Source organism: Nerophis ophidion, linkage group LG04 (assembly GCF_033978795.1).
Source record: "Nerophis ophidion isolate RoL-2023_Sa linkage group LG04, RoL_Noph_v1.0, whole genome shotgun sequence".
Lineage (NCBI taxonomy): Eukaryota > Metazoa > Chordata > Actinopteri > Syngnathiformes > Syngnathidae > Nerophis > Nerophis ophidion.
This window is the reverse complement of record NC_084614.1, coordinates 59377390-59397639: the sequence shown is the minus strand read 5'-3', so window position 1 is coordinate 59397639 and position 20250 is coordinate 59377390. Positions and strand designations below refer to the sequence as shown.

The 20250-nt window shown below is 37.2% G+C and overlaps 1 protein-coding gene across 3 annotated transcripts in view; it reads left to right on the top strand.

The window, feature by feature from the left end:
- The first annotated feature begins 531 nt into the window (after nt 1-531).
- The window catches only part of sh3pxd2b (SH3 and PX domains 2B), a 69420-nt gene continuing 49701 nt past the window's right edge, over nt 532-20250 (top strand). For 2 of the 3 annotated variants that reach the window (XM_061898610.1, XM_061898608.1), the window contains exons 1-2: nt 532-848; nt 12908-12988. In XM_061898610.1, the coding sequence (XP_061754594.1) occupies nt 777-848; nt 12908-12988 (153 nt within the window). In that variant the 5' untranslated portion in view covers nt 532-776. The remainder of the gene's footprint in view (nt 849-12907; nt 12989-20250) is intronic. The other variant, XM_061898609.1, reaches the window with a different exon arrangement.

Genomic DNA, 20250 nt, shown 5'->3' with positions numbered 1-20250 from the left:
TAAAATCAATTTGAATATGTGAGGAGCCATCTACATGTGACATCATCGTCTTCGACTTCCGGTAGAGGCAGGGCTTTTCTCTTAGCACCGAAAGTTGCAAACTTTATTGAGGATGTTCTCTACTAAATCCTTTCAGCAAAAATATGGCAATATCGGGAAATGATCAAGTATGACACATAGAATGGACCTGCTATCCCCGTTTGAAAAAGAAAATCTCATTTCAGTAGGCCTTTAATCTTAAACGAGCCAAGGACTGCAAATGACCCCAGAGCCACACGTTGGACACCTTGTCTATTAAATATTCAATATTTATGAAAAACATTTGTACTTGATATTTAATCCAATACGATTTTAATAAATTAGTAGCAAAACCCCCGTCATTGTTTACTATAGCATCCGCTCCAGTGTAATAAAAGTGCCACATGTACAGTTAAGATGTAATGAGCACGAATGGCCGACAGAGGATAGTGTTTAGCAAGGGACAGAGTGGGTTGTCCCACTTGCCGCGGTGGGCGAGCCGGATAGGCTGGGAGTGTTCGGAGATCGTCATCGGGACTGGGCAGGAAAAACTAGGAAGTCTTCAACTTCTTCTGGGTCCTCTGACGTGGGACGAGGAATACGGACAATCTGCTGTGGGGCGGAAAAATAGCGGCACCACTTCTCGGATGTCTCAAGAGTCATCATTGAACAAACTTTTCTGTACGAAAACATAACAGTCTCTCCGAGGACGTCAGGTTGATCTTCTTGGAGGAGACCCAGTGAAAAAGGAGGACATCATGCCGAGGAGGACCGTGCTCGAAGTGACCGTGCAAGATGTCCAAAAACGGAGGAACCCCAGCAAACACTACGTAAGACTCGTTTTAATTGCATTCGGTGCTTTAAATATTCAACAAATTGAGGTCATGCGGCTGCTTTACCTCCTTTTTTCCTGTCTGTTCAAGTAAAAACAAAGACGGGATCAGATTACAAGTATCTAGCAGATGCTCGCATTGTGGTTTTTAATCCAGAAAAGGGATTATTATCGATTTGTTTAACAGGAAAATAGAGTCGATTAGGTTGCAAAGTGAAAACAAACACTTTACAAGGTTTACGTGATTAAAGTTTGGCGTGAGATTTTTTGCTTAGGAGTGGCACATTGAAAACGTGCTGAATGCCTTTGAGATGCATTTAAATGTGTCATGGTGTGACCTAAATGACCTCCCTGCATCTGGACGTCTTAGTTGGAGATCAGCAACAAAAAATAAACAAAACTCGTAGAATACTTCCAGGCAAAACTAAACTCAATATTCTTAACAATAATACATTCTTAACAATAATAAACATATGGTACTGTACAATACCTCACTGACCGGTATTCAAAACAATCTAAATATGAGACTCCTTTTACTTTTAAATAAATTGTACATCCCTACACTGACAAACCATTTTGTTGTACTATCAGGCATGTGAAATGTTTGTGAATCAGAATCAAAATCAGAAATACTTTGATAATCCCGAGGGGAAATTAACATTTTCCGCACAATCCCATTCAAGATCAGACAAATTTTAGGGATACAGAACAGGATTGCGGACGGGTCTGCCAACTTCCGGCGCCCCTTACAAAAAAGGAGAGAAACAGGTATACACTGGGGATGGGGATGAGATAAAAACATATATATATGTATATATATGTATGTATGTATATGGATATGTATATATATATGTATATATGCATATATATGTATATGTATATATATGTGTATATATTTATATGTATATATAAATATATATATATGTATAAATGTTTATGTATGTATATATATATATACATATATATATATATATATATATATATGTATATATATAGCAGTGATTAAAAATCCCTCATTGACATTATCATTAGACATTTATAAAAATAAAAAAAGAACAATAGTGTCACAGTGGCTTACACTTGCATCACATCTCATAAGCTTGACAACACACTGTGTCCAATATTTTTACAAAGATAAAATAAGTCATATTTTTGGTTCCTTTATTAGTTAACACAAACTTACATTATTGCAATCAGTTGATAAAACATTGTCCTTTACAATTATAAAAGTTTTTTACAAAAATGTACTACTCTGCTTGCATGTCAGCAGACTGGGGTAGATCCCGCTGAAATCCTATGTATTGAATGAATATAGAATCCTTGTTCATACCAACAAGTTATATTTTGGTTTCATCTGACCACATGACATTCCCCCAATCCTCTGCTGTATTATCCATATATCCATTTTGGTATAAACTCAATTCGTCATGTTTGGAGGAAGAAGAATACTGAGTTGCATCCCAAGACCACCACACCTACTGTGAAGCTTTGGGGCTGTTTTTCTGCTATATATGTGTATGTATATGTATATATATATATGTATGTATGTATATGTATGTATATACATATATATTTATATATGTGTGTATATATATATATATATATATATATATGTATGTATGTATATGTGTATAAATACGTATATATATATGTATATGTATATATATATATATTTTTTATATATATTATATATGTATATATATATATATATATATATAAATACATATATTTATGTATATATATTTTTTTTCTCTTTATATATATATATTCATATATATTATATATGTATATATATATATAAATAAATACATATATTTCTGTATATATATTTTTTCTCTTTATATATATACATATATATATATATATATAGATATATATATATATATATATATATATAAGTGTATGTATATATATTAGGGCTGCAAATCTTTGGGTGTCCCACGATTCGATTCAATATCGATTCTTGGGGTCACGATTCGGTTCAATGTCGATTTTTTTCATTTTTTTTATTCGATTCGATTCCCGATTCAAAAATGATATTTTTCCGATTCAAAACGATTCTGTATTCATTCAATACATAGGATTTTAGCAGGATCTACCCCAGTCCGTTGAAATGCAAGCAGAGTAGTAGATTTAAAAAAAAAAAAAAGCTTTTATAATTGTAAAGGACAATGTTTTATCAACTGATTGCAATAATGTAAATTTGTTTTAACTTTTAAATGAACCAAAAATCTGACTTATTTATCTTTGTGAAAATATTGGACAGTGGGTTGTCAAGCTTATGAGATGCAATGCATCAGTGTATCGGCTGGGGACATCTCTGCGCTGCTGGTCCGCCTACGCTTGGGATGGTTTCCTGCTGGCTCCGCTGTGAACGGGACTCTCGCTGCTGTGTCTTGGATCCTCTTTGGACTGGACTCTCGCGACTGTGTTGTATCCATTGTGGATTGAACTTTCACAGTATCATGTTAGATCCGCTCGACATCCATTGCTTTCCTCCTCTCTAAGGTTCTCATAGTCATCATTGTCACCGACGTCCCACTGGGTCATTATTGTCACCAATGTCCCACTGGGTGTGAGTTTTCCTACCGAGGATGTCGTGGTGGTTTGTGCAGCCCTTTGAGACACTAGTGATTTAGGGCTATATAAGTAAACATTGATTGATTGATTGATAAGCCACTGTGACACTATTGTTCTTTTTTTTTTTTCATAAATGTCTAATGATAATGTCAATGAGGGATTTTTAATCACTGCTGTGCTGAAATTATAACTAATATTGATACTGTTGTTGATAATATTCATTTTTGTTTCACTACTTTTGATTTGTTCTGTGTTGTGTTTGTGTCTTCTCAATTGCTCTGTTTATTGCAATTCTGACTGTTGCTGAGTCAGGTTTGGTTTTGGAATTGGATTGCATTGTTATGGTATTGCTGTGTAGTGGTTTGTTGGATTGATAAAAAATAAACAAATAAATAAAAAATAAAAATAATTAAAAAAATCGAGATATATATATATGTATATATATATTATATATATATATATATATTTATATATATATATATATATATATATATATATATTTATATATATATATATATATATATATATATATATATATATATATATATATATATATATATATATATATATATATATATATATATATATACATTTGTAATCACTAACTCCCCAAAAGAACAACAAAACTACACTACAGTATTGACCCAAATAAAGGATGTCCCTAATTATAAGATGACACCTCCTTTTCCTTGAATTTGTTTCTTTTACCTTAAAATTAAAGTGATGCTTTACCAACCAAAACAATTGACGAGTTAACACAATGTTTTCTCAATAGAATATTATTGTATTGACCTGAATACAACTCGAGCCCCTTTTGCCATATTTCTTCCTTCTTCTCTTTATTAAACACTTAATGGTGCACCAAACTAACACATTGACAAAAATATTTAGTACTATGAATCATTTTTGATTAGTGCACTTTAATATAACTCGAGTATAAGACATATTTGAATACAGTAATCCCTCGCTTATCACTGTTATTTGGTTAGGGGCCTGAAGTTGGCTCCACTATGGACGGGAGTCTCGCTACTGTGTTGGACCCACTTTGGAGTGGACTCTCACGGTTGTGTTGGATCCACTATGGATTGAACTTTCACAGTATCATGTTAGACCCGCTCGACATCCATCGCTTTCCGTCCCCTAAAGGGGGTGGGGATGGGGTTGTCCACATATGCGGTCCTCTCCAAGGTTTGTCATAGTCATCATTGTCATTGTCACCGACGTCCCACTGGGGTGAGTTTTCCTTGCCCTTATGTGGGCTCTACCGAGGATGTCGTTGTGGTTTGTGCAGCCCTTTGACACATTAGTGATTTAGGGCTATATAAATAAACATTGATTGATTGAAATTGGAAAAATGTTTTTCCGCATTTTAGGAATGCCCTTCCATCCATCCATTTTCTACCGCTTATCCCTTTTAGGGTTGCGGAGGGTGCTGGAGCCCAACTCAGCTACAATCGGGCGAAAGGCGGGGTACACCCTTGACAAGTTGCCACCTAATCGAGTGCCAACACAGACAGACAGACAACATTCACACTCACATTGACACACTAGGGTCAATTTAATGTTGCCAATCAACCTATCCCCAGGTGCATGTCAATGATTCATTATAAATCAAATTTTTTTCATAATTGGAGTACAAAAAACCTGTTTACAGCCAATCATTAGCCATGATACTGAACAGTCTGCTGTGCTTAGTTTAGAATCTTTTAATGGCCAATTCTACTGTATTGATATGTTTAGTTTATTTAGCCTTTTTATGCTTGAATATGCTTAATTTAGCCCCGGGATTTGTAGAATATGCTTAAAAAAACTAAAACATGTCAGCAATAGAGTGAAGCTTAATATGGTGGTGGACAACCGTATAAGACAACCCCTCTTTTTCAAGTCCCATTGAAAAACTGATTTTTATTTTGAAAACTCTCTTTTTAATAACAAAAGGGGATTTTTTTCTCCTAACTACTGTACAGGTGGTTGAGTGTGTATGTGAGCGACAAAAAGAAAACCTCCGGGAGAAGTCACTCTTTCTCAAGCTTTTGGGAGTGTGTATTTGGGTCAATACAATAATATTATTAATAGTGTCCATTCACATTATTATCCCTGTAAAGGCTTTTTAGCAGCTATTGTATTGAATATCATTGTTCACTGTGAAGTTATCAGCATTATTTACTTCGCAAACAACTTTAGGAAGAGTTGATTCAGTTTTGTTTGTCGCCATTTAGGAAAAAAAAAAAAGGTTGGAATCTTGAATGGTTCCCTGTGTGGGAAACAAGAATGTCCAAAAGACAAAGCTTCATTTTATCGCCCTGATCAATAGAACGTTCACCATTCTTTTCTGTTTGAGTGTGGAGGTCGTACGATTGCATGACATCATTGGACCAGCAGTGATTATGCCATACTGCCAAAAAAGGTGCGGCAGGGGTCGGTTTCTGATGGCCCCCGCTGCATGTTCGTATGTTTGTTTGCATTTAAAGAGCCAAAGAATGTGTGTTTTTGGAAAGACACTCTGGCAGAGCTGTTTTCCGTCTGTGCCTTTTCTCTCCAAATTTGCTGACCGGACGCTTTTATGCACCCTGTTGTGCAGTTGCACACATTTTACAGTTACATTGTAGTATTTGACTTAAGTTACCACTAAAGGATGAGTAAAGCTGAGGAGTGACTGGCCAGCGGCCGTCATCAAGGAGTTTACGGTCAGTGCTACCCTTTATGGAGGATAATTAACCACTAGGTCAAGTTTATTAGGCGAGATACAGAAATACTTTAGTACAACTAATGTACATAAACATAGCAGCAGGTCTTTGTCCAAATTATTTATTAAGACTTTGTTGCTTCTCTGCCAAGCTGCAAGCCCAGAGTTAATGAGCTGAATTGCTGTTTGTTGAATAGCGGATTTGCACAAAAAAAACAAAAACAATGTGTGCAGTGTTGTCACACGTGCCGAGGAATTATCTGTACACATTCTCTGGTGCAAATGTTAATAAAAAATATAGGACTCCAGCGTTTACCCCAGCTTGGCAAAATACTTGTGCAGTGGGGGTGTGGTTATGGGCGTGGCCAACTTGAAACCATCATATAATTTGCATTATCTGCTATGAATCATACATGTTCTTCAAAAAGGCTAAAAAAATGTTATTATAAAAACTAATTATACTAATACTAAGAATACTTATACTTATCATTAGGGGTGTGGGAAAAAAATCGATTCGAATTGGAATTGCGATTCTCACGTTGTGCGATTCAGAATCGATTCTCATTTTAAACATTTTTTCATTTTTATTTTATTTTTTTATTTTATCAATCCAACAAAACAATACACATCAATGCCATAACAATGCAGTCCAATTCCAAAACCAAACCTGACCCAGCAACACTCAGAACAGCAATAAACAGAGCAATTGAGAGAAGACACAAACATGACACAGAACAAACCAAAAGTAGTGAAACAAAAATGAATATTATCAACAACAGTATCAATATTAGTTATAATTTCAGCATAGCAGTGATTAAAAATCCCTCATTGACATTATCATTATACATTTATAAATTAAAAAAAAAAAGAACAATAGTGTCACAGTGGCTTACACTTACATCGCATCTCATAAGCTTGACAACACACTGTGTCCAATATTTTCACAAAGATAAAATAAGTCATATTTTTGGTTCGTTTAATAGCTAAAACAAATTTACATTATTGCAATCAGTTGATGAAACATTGTTCTTTACAATTATAAAAGCTCTTTAAAAAAATCTACTACTCTGCTTGCATATCAGCAGACTGGGGTAGATACTGCTGAAATCCTATGTATTGAATGAATAGAGAATCCTTTTAAATCGGGAAAAAATCGTTTTTGAATTGAGAATTGTGTTGAATTGAAAAAAAAATAGACTTTGAATTGAGAATCGGGTTGAATTAAAAAAAAAATCGAGGAGAAAAGGTGAGGCCTTTCATCCCAGGGGCGCCATGGCCACAGTCAAGCATGGTGGTGGTAGGATTATGCTCTGGGCCTTTTTTGCTGCCAATGGAACTGGTGCTTTAGAAAATAAAAAAAGAGGATTACCTCCAAATTCTTCAGGACAACCAAAAATAATCAGCGCAGAGGTTGGGTCTTAGGCACTGTTGGGTGTTCCAACAGGACAATGACCCCACACACCCGTCAAAAGTGGTAAAGAAATTAATAAAAGTACCAAATTTCATGAATGTTTATTGTGACCAACAAGTATCTGCTTCAATCACTCCATCACAAAAAATAAGAGTTGTAGAAAGTATTGAAAACTCAAGACAGCCATGACATTATGTTCTTTACAAGTGTATTTAAACTTTTGATCGCGACTATATATAATATATATATATTTAATATTAATGGCCCCTTATTGTTCACTCTCAGTTACTTTACCATTGATGGGTTGTACTTGTATAGCGCTTTTCTACCTTCAAGGTACTCAAAGCGCTTTGACACTACTTCCACATTTACCCATTCACACACACATTCACACACTGATGGAGGGAGCTGCCATGCAAGGCGCCAACCAGCACCCATCAGGAGCAAGGGTGAAGTGTCTTGCTCAGGACACATTATACATGTGGGCCCATAAATATTAATGCAGCATTATACATGTGGGCCCATAAATATTAATGCAGTTAAATGTAGCTTTGATGTAGCAACCTACTTTTGCCGTGTAGCTTGTAGTATAGCTTGCTCCAATTTTCTGGGGATAGCTTCCCCTGTAGTTTAGCTACATTTAATCTAGAGTAATTGGTAGCTTAGCTTACTTCATTTTCCAAGTAGATTCCCCATCACTGCATCACACTTACTTTGTGCTGCTGCTCCACTTTCTCTCTTTAAAAGTCGCCATTGTACTATTAATATTTGCATATTGCACATTTTGTAGATTGCTGTCTGCGTATTCATTTTGGATATCAGGTTTTCCCCGTAATGTAACTAATTGGGGTGCATCGCCGCAGCATAGCCACCATTCCTTAAAAATAAGGGTTTTGTACGAAAAAACTAATTACAGTAATATAATGTATTGTAGCCTCCAGAAGAAGCCACACAAAGTCTGACGCTATTTTTAACTTTTATTGCCAATCCTAGTATAACAACCGGCACAATTCCAACACATATTCACTCCCGCGCAAACACTTTCGTCTCCGCGCTTCCCCAGACATACAACAACACTTTTTCATGGTTTGTTTGGGATCATGGAAAATATTCACATTAAATCAAAACCAGACGACCCAAAAGCATTACCACCTGCAGGTTGTTACAGTATGAATGGATACGAAAAATACTTTGATCACCGAAAACAGCCCTGCCGAAACCGGATGCTGTGATGAAGTAAACAAGAAGCATTCGATTGTCTGGAGGGTAGTAAGCATGTCTGCAATGTGGAGGTCATTTTAATATATCTCAGATATACCGGCAGACAGCGATCTACGAAATGTGAAAATATGAAGAGCACCGTGGCGGCTTTCAAGGAGAGAAAGTCCAACTGGAGCAGCAGTGCAGAGCAAGTGTGTCATCATGCTCGCTGCAGGTTGCTTTACATCGGGGACATCGAGGAACAGAAGCAGAGTCTCTAAACCCCAGTACATTCTATAATAAAACCAGAAAAACATGCTAAATTTGTTGATAGTTGTTCTTAATGAATAGAAAAATCACAAAAAGTCTCAGGGCACTTAAAAAATTCTTAACAAAGTACATTGTACAATAAGCAGCAACAATTGACAATATAGCAAAACAATATATAATGAAAATATAAGGCAATACTAATTATTAACAACACAGATTTGTTTTTAAATGTATGTATACATTTTTGTAACCTTTTTCAAGAAAATCTCATCATAGCAAATTATGAAAATTGTCTGCAATGTCATGTGACCACGCCCTCACCACATCAGTTATTTTGTCAATCTAGGGCAAATGCTGGATATACAAACCCCGTTTCCATATGAGTTGGGAAACTGTGTTAGATGTAAATATAAACAGAATACATCCATTTCTACCGCTTATTCCCTTCTGGGGTCGCGGGGGCCGCTGGCGCCTAACTCAGAATACAATGATTTGCAAATCATTTTCAACCCATATTCAATTGAATACACCACAAAGACAAAATATTTGATGTTCAAACTCATAAACTTTATTTTATTCTTGCAAATAATAATTAACTTAGAATTTCATGGCTGCAACACGTGCCAAAGTAGTTGGGAAAGGGCATGTTCACCACTATGTCACATCACCTTTTCTTTTAACAACACTCAATCAACGTTTAGAAACTGAGGAAACTAGATGTTGAAGCTTTGAAAGTGGAATTCTTTCCCATTCTTATTTTATGTAGAGCTTCAGTTGTTCAACAGTCCAGGGTCTCCGCTGTCGTATTTTACGCTTCATAATGCGCCAGACATTTTTGATGGGAGACGGGTCTGGACTGCAAGCGGGCCAGGAAAGTATCCGCACTCTTTTTTTACAAAGCCACGCTGTTGTAACATGTGCTGAATGTGGCTTGGCATTGTCTTGCTGAAATAGGCAGGTGCATCCACGAAAAAGACTACGCTTACATGGCAGCATATGTTGTTCCAAAACCTGTATGTACCTTTCAGCATTAATGGTGCCTTCACAGATGTGTAAGTTACCCATGCCTTGGGCACTAATGCACCCCCATATCATCACAGATGCTGGCTTTTGAACTTTGTGTCGATAACAGTCTGGATGGTTCGCTTCCCCTTTGGTCCGGATGACACGGTGTCGAATATTTCCAAAAACAATTTGAAATGTGGACTCGTCAGACCACAGAACACTTTTCCACTTTTCATCAATCCATCTTAGAGGATCTCGGGCCCAGAGAAGCCAACGGCGTTTCTGGATATTGTTGATAAATGGCTTTCGCTTTGCATAGTAGAGCTTTAACTTGCACTTACATATGTAGCGACAAACTGTATTTAGTGACAGTGGTTTTCTGAAGTGTTCCTGAGTCCATGTGGTGATATCCTTTAGAGATTGATGTCGTTTTTTGATACTGTACCGTCTGAGGGATCGAAGGTCACTGTCATTCAATGTTGGTTTCTGGCCATGCCGCTTACGTGGAGTGATTTCTCCAGATTCTCGGAACCTTTTGATGTTTGATGATATTATGGACGTAGATGTTGAAATCCCTAAATTTCTTGCAATTTCACTTTGAGAAACGTTGTTCTTAAACAGTTTGACTATTTGCTCACGCAGTTGTGGACAAAGGGGTGTACCTCGCCCCATCCTTTCTTGTGAAAGACTGAGCATTTTTTGTGAAACTGTTTTTATACCCCATCATGGCACCCACCTGTTCCCAAATGGCCTGCACACTTGTGGGATGTTCCAAATAAGTTTTTGATAAGCAGTCCGCAACTTTATCAGTATTTATTGCCACCTTTCCCAACTTCTTTGTCACGTGTTGCTGTCATCAAATTCTAAAGGTAATGATTATTTGGAAAAAAAAAAAAAAAAAGTTTATCAGTTTGAACATTAAATAAATTGTCTTTGTAGCATATTCAACTGAATATGGGTGGAAAATTATTTGCAAACATTGTATTCCATTTATATTTACATTTAACACAATCTCCCAACTCATATAGAAACGGGGTTTGTATTAAAGTACGTCCACATCAGGGAGTAGCTGCCTTCGCTGCAGACAACCCCGTGCGCATTGCCTACGTCGTCACAGCATCCAGTTTCGGCAGCACTGTTTCAGTGATCAAAGTTTTTTTACCGTGGAGGAATTTTTGGTGCATTACAAGTCAATAGTGTGCAAATCCCACACTATATATATATCCATTCTTACTGTCAACACCTGCTGGTGTGAAAGTTTATGTCCGTGTATTATTGATGTGTATTGTTCCCATGATTGCGAACAAACTATGTCGGCGGAGAATGAGGAAGTGTTGTTGTGTGTCTTGGAACAAAGCACAATGACAGAAGTGTGTGCACGGTTGTTAACATAATATCGGCAATAAAAGTTTAAAAAAAAAGTGTCAGACTTAGTGTGACTACTGGAGGCTACAATACATTATATTACTTTAATTTGTTTTCAGGTACCTTTTAATGCCAATCACAAGTGCCGATCATGTCTGACTGACAAGCGGCTAATTTTGTGTCTCCAAAAACCATGCAATAATCACCTCCAATAAATGTGTCATATGATTTTTCACACATTTAAAATACTTCCCTTTGGTCTACATTTGATGCATTTCAGTTTTTTTTGGTCAAAATGTTGCATAGATTATGTTTAACAGACCATCTTCACGCCGTTTTCTGACAGTATTTTCAGGATGCGCCGTTTTGTGGGTGGTCTTATTTACGTGCCTTCACTTCTCCCCGTCATTCAGATTGTAGTTTTTAGTGCTTCCACAGCGAGTCCACTGACAGATATAAGTTCGAACTATACGCTACTTTTTATTAGAAATGGCAACAGCGGAGGATGCATTTGCATGTACGAGCCAGTTTGCCCCACAACAAGAGGATAGAGAAAAATAAAGAGCTCATTGATAGATAGATAGATAGATAGATAGATAGATAGATAGATAGATAGATAGATGGATAGTACTTTATTGACTACAACGTCAGACTACAATGGCGCAATCGGGCAAAGCATTTCATATACAGATAATCCACTGACGTCACACTTGGGAAAACAACAAAAAATGAGCAGAATCCAAACGTTTAAAAGAAGTATGACAGAGGGCAAGATTGTTTTGTAAATATCTCCGCCATGCATCCACGGTTTGATTTCAGATTTTCGGAATTTATGGAGATCCCAAATACACAATAACAAGTACCGATAGGTAGAAAAAGTTTGTTTTGCCCAGTAGGTCCCATTAAAATCAATAAACTCTGTTAGTATCTTAAGTGGCGTTATCAAGTATTATTATCACTGGAGGATGAGGCGATACATGGTAAACATGGGAGGCAAAGCATGTGCAGGCATGTTAAAAGCTAAGCTAACAGCTAAGCAAGCTTTAAACAACGCCTAGAAATAAGCACTTAGTAAACCATTTTGTTGTTGTTTATGTTCATGTTTACAATCTCAGGGAATAAGTCTGGATACAGGATGACTGTGGGGACAACAACCAAAGTTTTCTAGTTTTGTTTACTTATTTTGTACTATTGACTGAATAGGACTAATAAAAGAGAATAAAGAACTACTTTAAATATTGTGTTGATATTGTTACACTGTTAATAGCACACCATACTACATGTGATCGGTATTGTTATCGCCTGATCTCACTAATCGATAATTGGCATCGGCAGCATAAAACCCTGATTCGAACATCCCTACCTACTTTTCAAAAGGTCCAGTCATCCTTTGTGACATGGGATTGATATCGTACAGTAAGTCCGCACAAACGAACAAGCAGCAACCTGGCAGAATAATGACTTCCTGTTGAACAGGAAGTAGTGTAAATGGACTGGGAAGGAAGCCATATCAAATTTTGTTTGTATTTTTGTCCCACAGGTTTACATCATCAAAGTGTCCTGGAGCGATGGCAGCACGGAAATCATTTACAGACGCTACAGCAAGTTTTTCGACCTGCAGGTGAGCGATATCTTTCAGCATTGTAATTAGTGTCTGCCTACATTTCCGTCACTAAGGACATTGTTTTTTATAATGTGGTGAGAAAAGTTTCCAGTGATGGATGTGCGATGACCACAGAAATGTCTTAATCATTGTCAAAACGTCATGCAGGCCATGTTGTGCAAGGAGGGAATCACATTCGCGTCCTAGTTTCCCTTCCTCTTTAGGCTGTGAGCAGAACTCCAGGGAAGACAACTAACTACACACATGCCATACATGACTAACTCTAATCAGATTACGCGCAAAAAAAAACCAGCTACAAACATGAGCTTGTATTTTACTCTCAGGCCAAAATGCTAATTAGTATAGTGTAAAGACATATAATTTTGTACGGTAGTTTAAACCTGTAATGGGAAGTTCTGAACTCCTGCTTCCATGCCAGTATTTATTTTTTCTGGAGAAAAATAGGTGCATGTAATGTTATTGTCGATTGGTGATAAGAGACAAGGCAGTAGTCATGACATCATCACACGGCTGGCCTGCCTAACGACGCGCATCCTAGTCATTCATCTCCTCTTATTGCTCGCTCTTAATTTCCCGTCAGGCTCCTCGCGATCATATCCTGCTACTTTACAGGCAGCTCAGGTCATCACTGCGTACACTTGAAAGAACGTATTCATACCGTAAGACATGTAACACTAAATAGAGTCAGCCCCGGGGTCCAACAGGATGTTAGTCACCACTTCCTATCAACACAGATGGTCCAAACAGCTGATGTTTAACCACGAGCGGCATATGACAATTGGGCGAAATGTTTCGTCATTTCCTTGAAGCGTTAGAGTTGCTTATATACTGCAGGGGACATTTTTATTTTGCGCAAAAGTGCTATTTTCCAAAATCTGACAAAATAAATAGACTACTTGGCACAAGCAGCTACACAACAGCTAAGCGCAATAGCTGGAGATACTGAATAAGTTAACAATATTGCACCTAAAACACTAATTATGTCAATATGAACAAATAATTATAGTTGCATATTACTTCCAGATACAAAGTCACCAAGAAAAAACAATATTCCGTCTAAGCCTGGGCCCCTGGAGAAGGGGGCCGACTGAAGCCAAGGGAGAGAAAAAACTCATAGCCATAGCACACATAAACATGTGTGTAAGAGGGAAACATCAAAGTACAAAAAGGACATTAAAGACATTAAAAGAGCAGAGCTGATGCAACCAGCCACTTCTACACACAGCCACAAAAGTAAAACAACAACAAAAAAACACCCAAAAAAATACACTGTGGTGGCCTCTACGGTGTTCCACGCCATCGTCTGCTGGGGTGAGGGGAGCATGGCCAGAGACAGGAGCAGACCCAACAAAGCAACCAAGAGAGCTGACTCAACCCTCGGCTGCCCACCAACTCTTGGCCAATGTCCATTTCAATGATTCAGGTTACTGTGTCGTGAGCTTAACTTAATAAACTATTTTGGCTATAAAACAAATACCATTCCTTTTCAACTTAAAAATAGCGTAAGTCACTTGCAGATGGTTAATAATAAATAGGTTACTGTTTTTTTATACCTGCCATTATGGCTGCACAATTATTCGAAATCAAATCGACATTGAGTTTTAATTAGTGTGGTTAATAACCACGATAGGTTGAGGTTTTTTTTATTTATTTACCCCGTCACCGGCATTTGAGTGACAGCCACTTTCGCCAATCAGAATTGAGCCTGGTGTTTGTTCATCTCTCGCTTCAAATAGAAAGAAAGACATCTTTGCGCATTGCTCTCATCACTTGAGTGTGTTTATTCAAACAGTGGAATTAACTGAGCAGAGTGACCCCTCTTGGCCCTGCGATGAGGTGGCGACTTGTCCAGGGTGTACACCGCCTTCCGCCCGTTTGTAGCTGAGATAGGCAACAGTGACCCCCGCGACCCCAAAGGGAATAAGCGGTAGAAAGTGGATGGATGGAGTGACCCCTCTTATCAGTCATTAACAAACTTTGTCTCTGCAGAGACGAGAGCGAGGTGCCGCCAGTGACACACTCACAGTACAGAGAGCCGCAAAGTAACACATATTAGGAGGAAAAAATTACATTACAAAGCCAAATTTTCCATTGTGGGAATATTTCAGTTTAAAATCGAATGGGCAATATGAGCCCATCAACACCGCCAAACGAGCAAAATAGCCATTGTGATCGCATGATAACACTAAACAAAAAAACAACGTCCGATCTCAACTGGGGAAAAAAATGCACTAAAGATGTTCAATATCTATTTAGGTTACATTTTTGCTTAACGAAATAAGCCCATTTTATTTTTTGATTGTTTATTCATTTAGGATAATAAAGTTATTCACCTTCCAATTACAGTACAATGGTAAACAAATCTACAGAAGTGATAAATAAAAGTTTATATCCGCCTAAATGGCTATTTGTATTATTATTATGTATTATGATTATACTGCGATGAGGTGGCGACTTGTCCAGGATGTACCCTGCCTTCCACCCGAATGCAGCTGAAATAGGCTCCAACACCCTCGCGACCCCAAACGGGACAATCGGTAGAAAATGAATGGATGGATTATGATTATATTTGAAACACTGTATAGTTTTTATCCAATATTTCTTCAGTTTAAGAGCATAATGTAGACAAAAGATCTGAGTCTGTCTGCATAAAGCCAAACGTTTTTGTCAGTAAATTATTACATATTTTTCTAATGTGTGGCACCTTGAGGCAGTGTAAAAGTAACATGTCTTTCTTCACTCGTTATGTTTGCAGTTTTATGCATTTTTATGTATAAAATCTAAAAATCGCAAAACCGAAATTTTGGAGAGAAAAATCGCAATCATTGTTCTCAGTTTGTGTTTGTGTTTAATTAGAGTAAGTGTGTTCATCCTAAACTTTCCTGCCACTTCATTTTACACACTACAGCATTTTTAAATAATTTTTTTTCTTGGACATATACCATAATTGTATCGTACCGTGGCCTTAAAGGCCTACTGAAATGAGATTTTCTTATTCAAACGGGGATAGCAGGTCCATTCTATGTGTCATACTTGATCATTTCGCGATATTTCCATATTTTTGCTGAAAGGATTTAGTAGAGAACATCCACGATAAAGTTCGCAACTTTTGTTTGCTAACAGAAAAGCCCTGCCTCTACCGGAAGTCGCAGACGATGACGTCACATGTTGATGGCTCCTCACATCTTCACATTGTTTTTAATGGGAGCCTCCAACAAAAACAGCTATTCGGACCGAGAAAACGACAATTTCCCCATTAATTTGAGCGAGGATGAAAGGTTCGTGTTTGAGGATATTGATAGCGACGCACTAGAAAAAAGAAAAAACAATGCGATTGCATTGGGACGAATTCAGATGTTTTTAAACACATTTAATAGGATAATTCTGGGAAATCCCTTATCTTTCTATTGTGTTGCTAGTGTTTTAGTGAGTTTAACAGTACCTGATAGTCAGAGGGGTGTGTCCACGGGTGTGTTGACGCGCAGTGTCTCAGGGAAGTCGACGGCAGCTTTATGGGCGGCACAAGCTCAGCTGATCTCCGGTAAGAAGCGACTTTTTACCACAATTTTCTCATCAAAACCTGCTGGTTGACATTCGGTCGGGATCCATGTTCGCTGTGATCCATAATAAAGTTTCACCTCCGTGAATTTTAAACAAGGAATCACTGTGTGTTTGTGTGGCTAAAGGCTAAATCTTCCCAACTCCATCTTTTTACTTTGACTTCTCCAATATTAACTGAACAAATTGCAAAGGATTCAACAACACAGATCTCCAAAATACTGTGTAGTTATGCGGTTAAAGCAGACGACTTTTAGCTGTGTGTGTGCGCAACGCTCATATTTCCTAACAGCCCGTGATGTCAAGCATACACGTCATCTTTATGCGACGTTTTCAAGAAAAAACTCCCGGGAAATTTAAAATTGCAAGTTAGTAAACTAAAAAGGCCGTGTTGGCATGTGTTGCAATGTTAATATTTCATCATTGATGTATAAACTATCAGACTGCGTGGTGGGTAGTAGTGGGTTTCAGTAGGCCTTTAATACTGTGATAATATCGTACCGTGAAATTGTGATAACATTACATCCCTAGCGATAAGTCAACATGTCCTTTATTAGTTTTAGTTGGTTTTAGCAGCCTCGTGGCCACATCATTTCTGCAGCAGAGATAATGGTGATTTAGCCTCGCTTCAAGCTTCGTGTTCATTATAGATTTACAGTTGTATTTCTAAAATGGCACTATTTAAGTTTATATTGTGGCCGAACCATTTCCCCAAAGATATAATAGCTAAAGTACATGTGATTTTTCATTGATTTGCCCATGTAATGGGTTTTGTTTACTTTTTCCAAATAATGCAAAAGCGGCATTGCAGTTTTGAACGGGCTTTACTGCGGTAGGATTAATAAAACACTTTTCGTTCCCCTTCCACTTGTCAACCTATTTTTTCTACCCATTTATAAGAACTTTGGACAACTTTTGATTGTAGTTGTATTTGCGGCCTTTTTGTTAATTATTGTGCTGACGTCATGCGTTGTCTGCCTTATTTTACAGAAACATTCACTGAATTGAAATACAAATAGGAAATTGCCACCTTTATTTCTTCTGTCATAAAAGTAGCTCAGTTACATCCGTTGCAGATGACTGACCCTCTCAAAATAAAGTTTACATGGCAAGTCGGTCCCCACAGTGAGGCAAAATGACTGTTTAATGAAATATAAAACATTTCCCCCAGAAATAGACTTTTCCTTGCCCATGGATGGAAAATAAGAGACACTTTTGGGGGATCTTCTTGCATTTTTGCCACAAAGAACAGTTTTCCATGCTGCACATGTGTCCACTCCACTTCTTCAAAAACTTCCAACTTTTGGATAGACTTTGAAGCTGCTGGAAAAATTCCAATACATGGTCTCTTACTTCTTTACAGCTGTTGCATAGTTTCCAGGTGCGGTAATCAAAACGCTTAATAATGAGGAGTCACGTTTAATTGGAGTAATAGAGGCAGGTTTTACATAATGAAAAGATTGACCTTTAACAGAGATCTTCAGAATTTGCAGTTGAAACATGATTCGAGCATGCAAAGGGTTAAAAAATGACCTCAGACAAGAATGTACAGTGGACTGAGTGCGAGCATCTTTGGGCTGAGAGCGTAACTATTGTTCTTGCTCTTTATTAAAACAGTCAGATTTTTATATTTACAGGGCGATGTGGCCTTCAGCGGATACGGATCAGACACGTTTTTGTCCTTGGGGGGACAATGTCTGTGACTCAGACGTTTTAGATTTAGTATGCATTACTCAGGGGTATTACAGGCAGGACATTGAGAGTTTACCTCCAGAAATGCCTGGCATCTTAATGTCTTGATAGGCTACAGCATGTGCAATAATTGCTATCATAGTCGCGATTTTGCTATTGTCACCCTGACAAAGTCACCCATTTTTGGTAAATGTTTATTTTATTTAAATTTTTTTCTGAGAAAAACACATTACGTTCATCCTCATTCGGTAATATTCTATTAGGGCTGGCAATAATACGATATCAATTTATATAGTGAGACTATATAATGTATACAATATATGTTTTAATAGATTTTATTTGTCTGGCACTTTTAATTTTAAAAATCTTAAAAGTGCGACAATACAAACCAATATTTAAAACAATAAAAGCTTAGCCATTATAATCGATGAAATAATAAGACTAAAACACTATCAGACATGCAAAATAGTGCAATTTCTAACAGCGTGCATATTTATTTTTTTGTTTTATTTTATTTTTTTAAATGGCCAATAAAGTACTTTTTGAGCCCATCCAACTAAAAAAAATCATTTTTGTCACGATAACCATAATATGAAATGTTCTTATTGTTCTAGTGTGTATGTTTGTGTATGTGCGGTATGCATTGTCAGTGCATTAATATGTTGGTTTTTTTTAATAATGGAATGTGATGGATCAAAATGACAGCGAGCATATTTCAGTGTCACCCGAAAGTCAAGTTGAGGCCAAGTGCACTCTTCGACGTCATCCTGCTTCTCCTGCTTTTACCATGAATTGATTAACGTGGACCCCGACTTAAACAAGTTGAAAAACTTATTCGGGTGTTACCATTTAGTGGTCAATTGTACGGAATATGTACTGAACTGTGCAATCTACTAATAAAAGTTTCAATCATGAATATGTGATATAGGACGCTTGATGTAACTGGCATTTTGGAAATACTCTAAATTCCCATCCGATGCCCTTTTTCTTGTCCTGAGTGGCTCTGATGATTACAGAGTAGGTTTTAGACCAGACCAAGCGACTGGGTGTGTCTGCATTCACACATGGGAGATGTTATAGTGTGTGGGTGGGGGGTTATTGGTTCCTCCAGTATGTTTGTTTCTGAGTGGGTCTTTGTGGTTAAATTGTCCACTCAGATGGACATGGCTGTTTTGTTTTTTCCTACCTTTTGAATTTCATGTTTTTCTTGTTCTATTTTGAGAAATCCATCCATCCATCCATTTTTCTACCGCTTATTCCCTTTAAGATTGCGGGGGGGCGCTGGTGCCTATCTCAGCTACTATCGGGCAGAAGGCGGTGTACACCCTGGACAAGTCGCTACCTCATCGCAGGGCTTTTTTGAGAAATATTTTGGAAAAATTGAGTTTTTGAGTTTCCCAACCTGTGCTGACAGTTTTTTCTGGTTATTTTTGATTTCCTATACCTATATGGAAAAGAGACATATAGTTGTAGGGCAGGTTTTCAGGATTTCAGTGCCTCTTCCAGAAATCTCCCCAGTTATTCCACTGGTAGATTGTAATGAAAAATGATATTATATTAGCTCTAAATTTATTTTTCACCATTATCTTAAATGTAGAATCACAACTTGTTTTTGATAACTTGCTCAACCTTTGAGACACTTTTTCCAGCGGCTTTCTGTTGTGGCAGTGTTTGAGTGACAGAAAGAAAAGCTCTAACTTGTCTTATTAGTGCCAACTCTTGAAATCCTGAATACAAGAAAATCAGTTTCTAGCGCAAAATACTGTTCTATGGTCACACCAACACATAGATGGATGGATGGAAGGATAGATAGATAGATAGATAGATAGATGGATATTTCTTAGCTGCTGTGCGTGAGTGAAAGGAAAAAAAGCTCTGACTCGCTTGGAGAGAAGTCTTAAGATATATATATATATATATATATATATATATATATATATATATATATATATATATATATATATATATATATATATATCTACATATATATGTATGTATACATATGTATG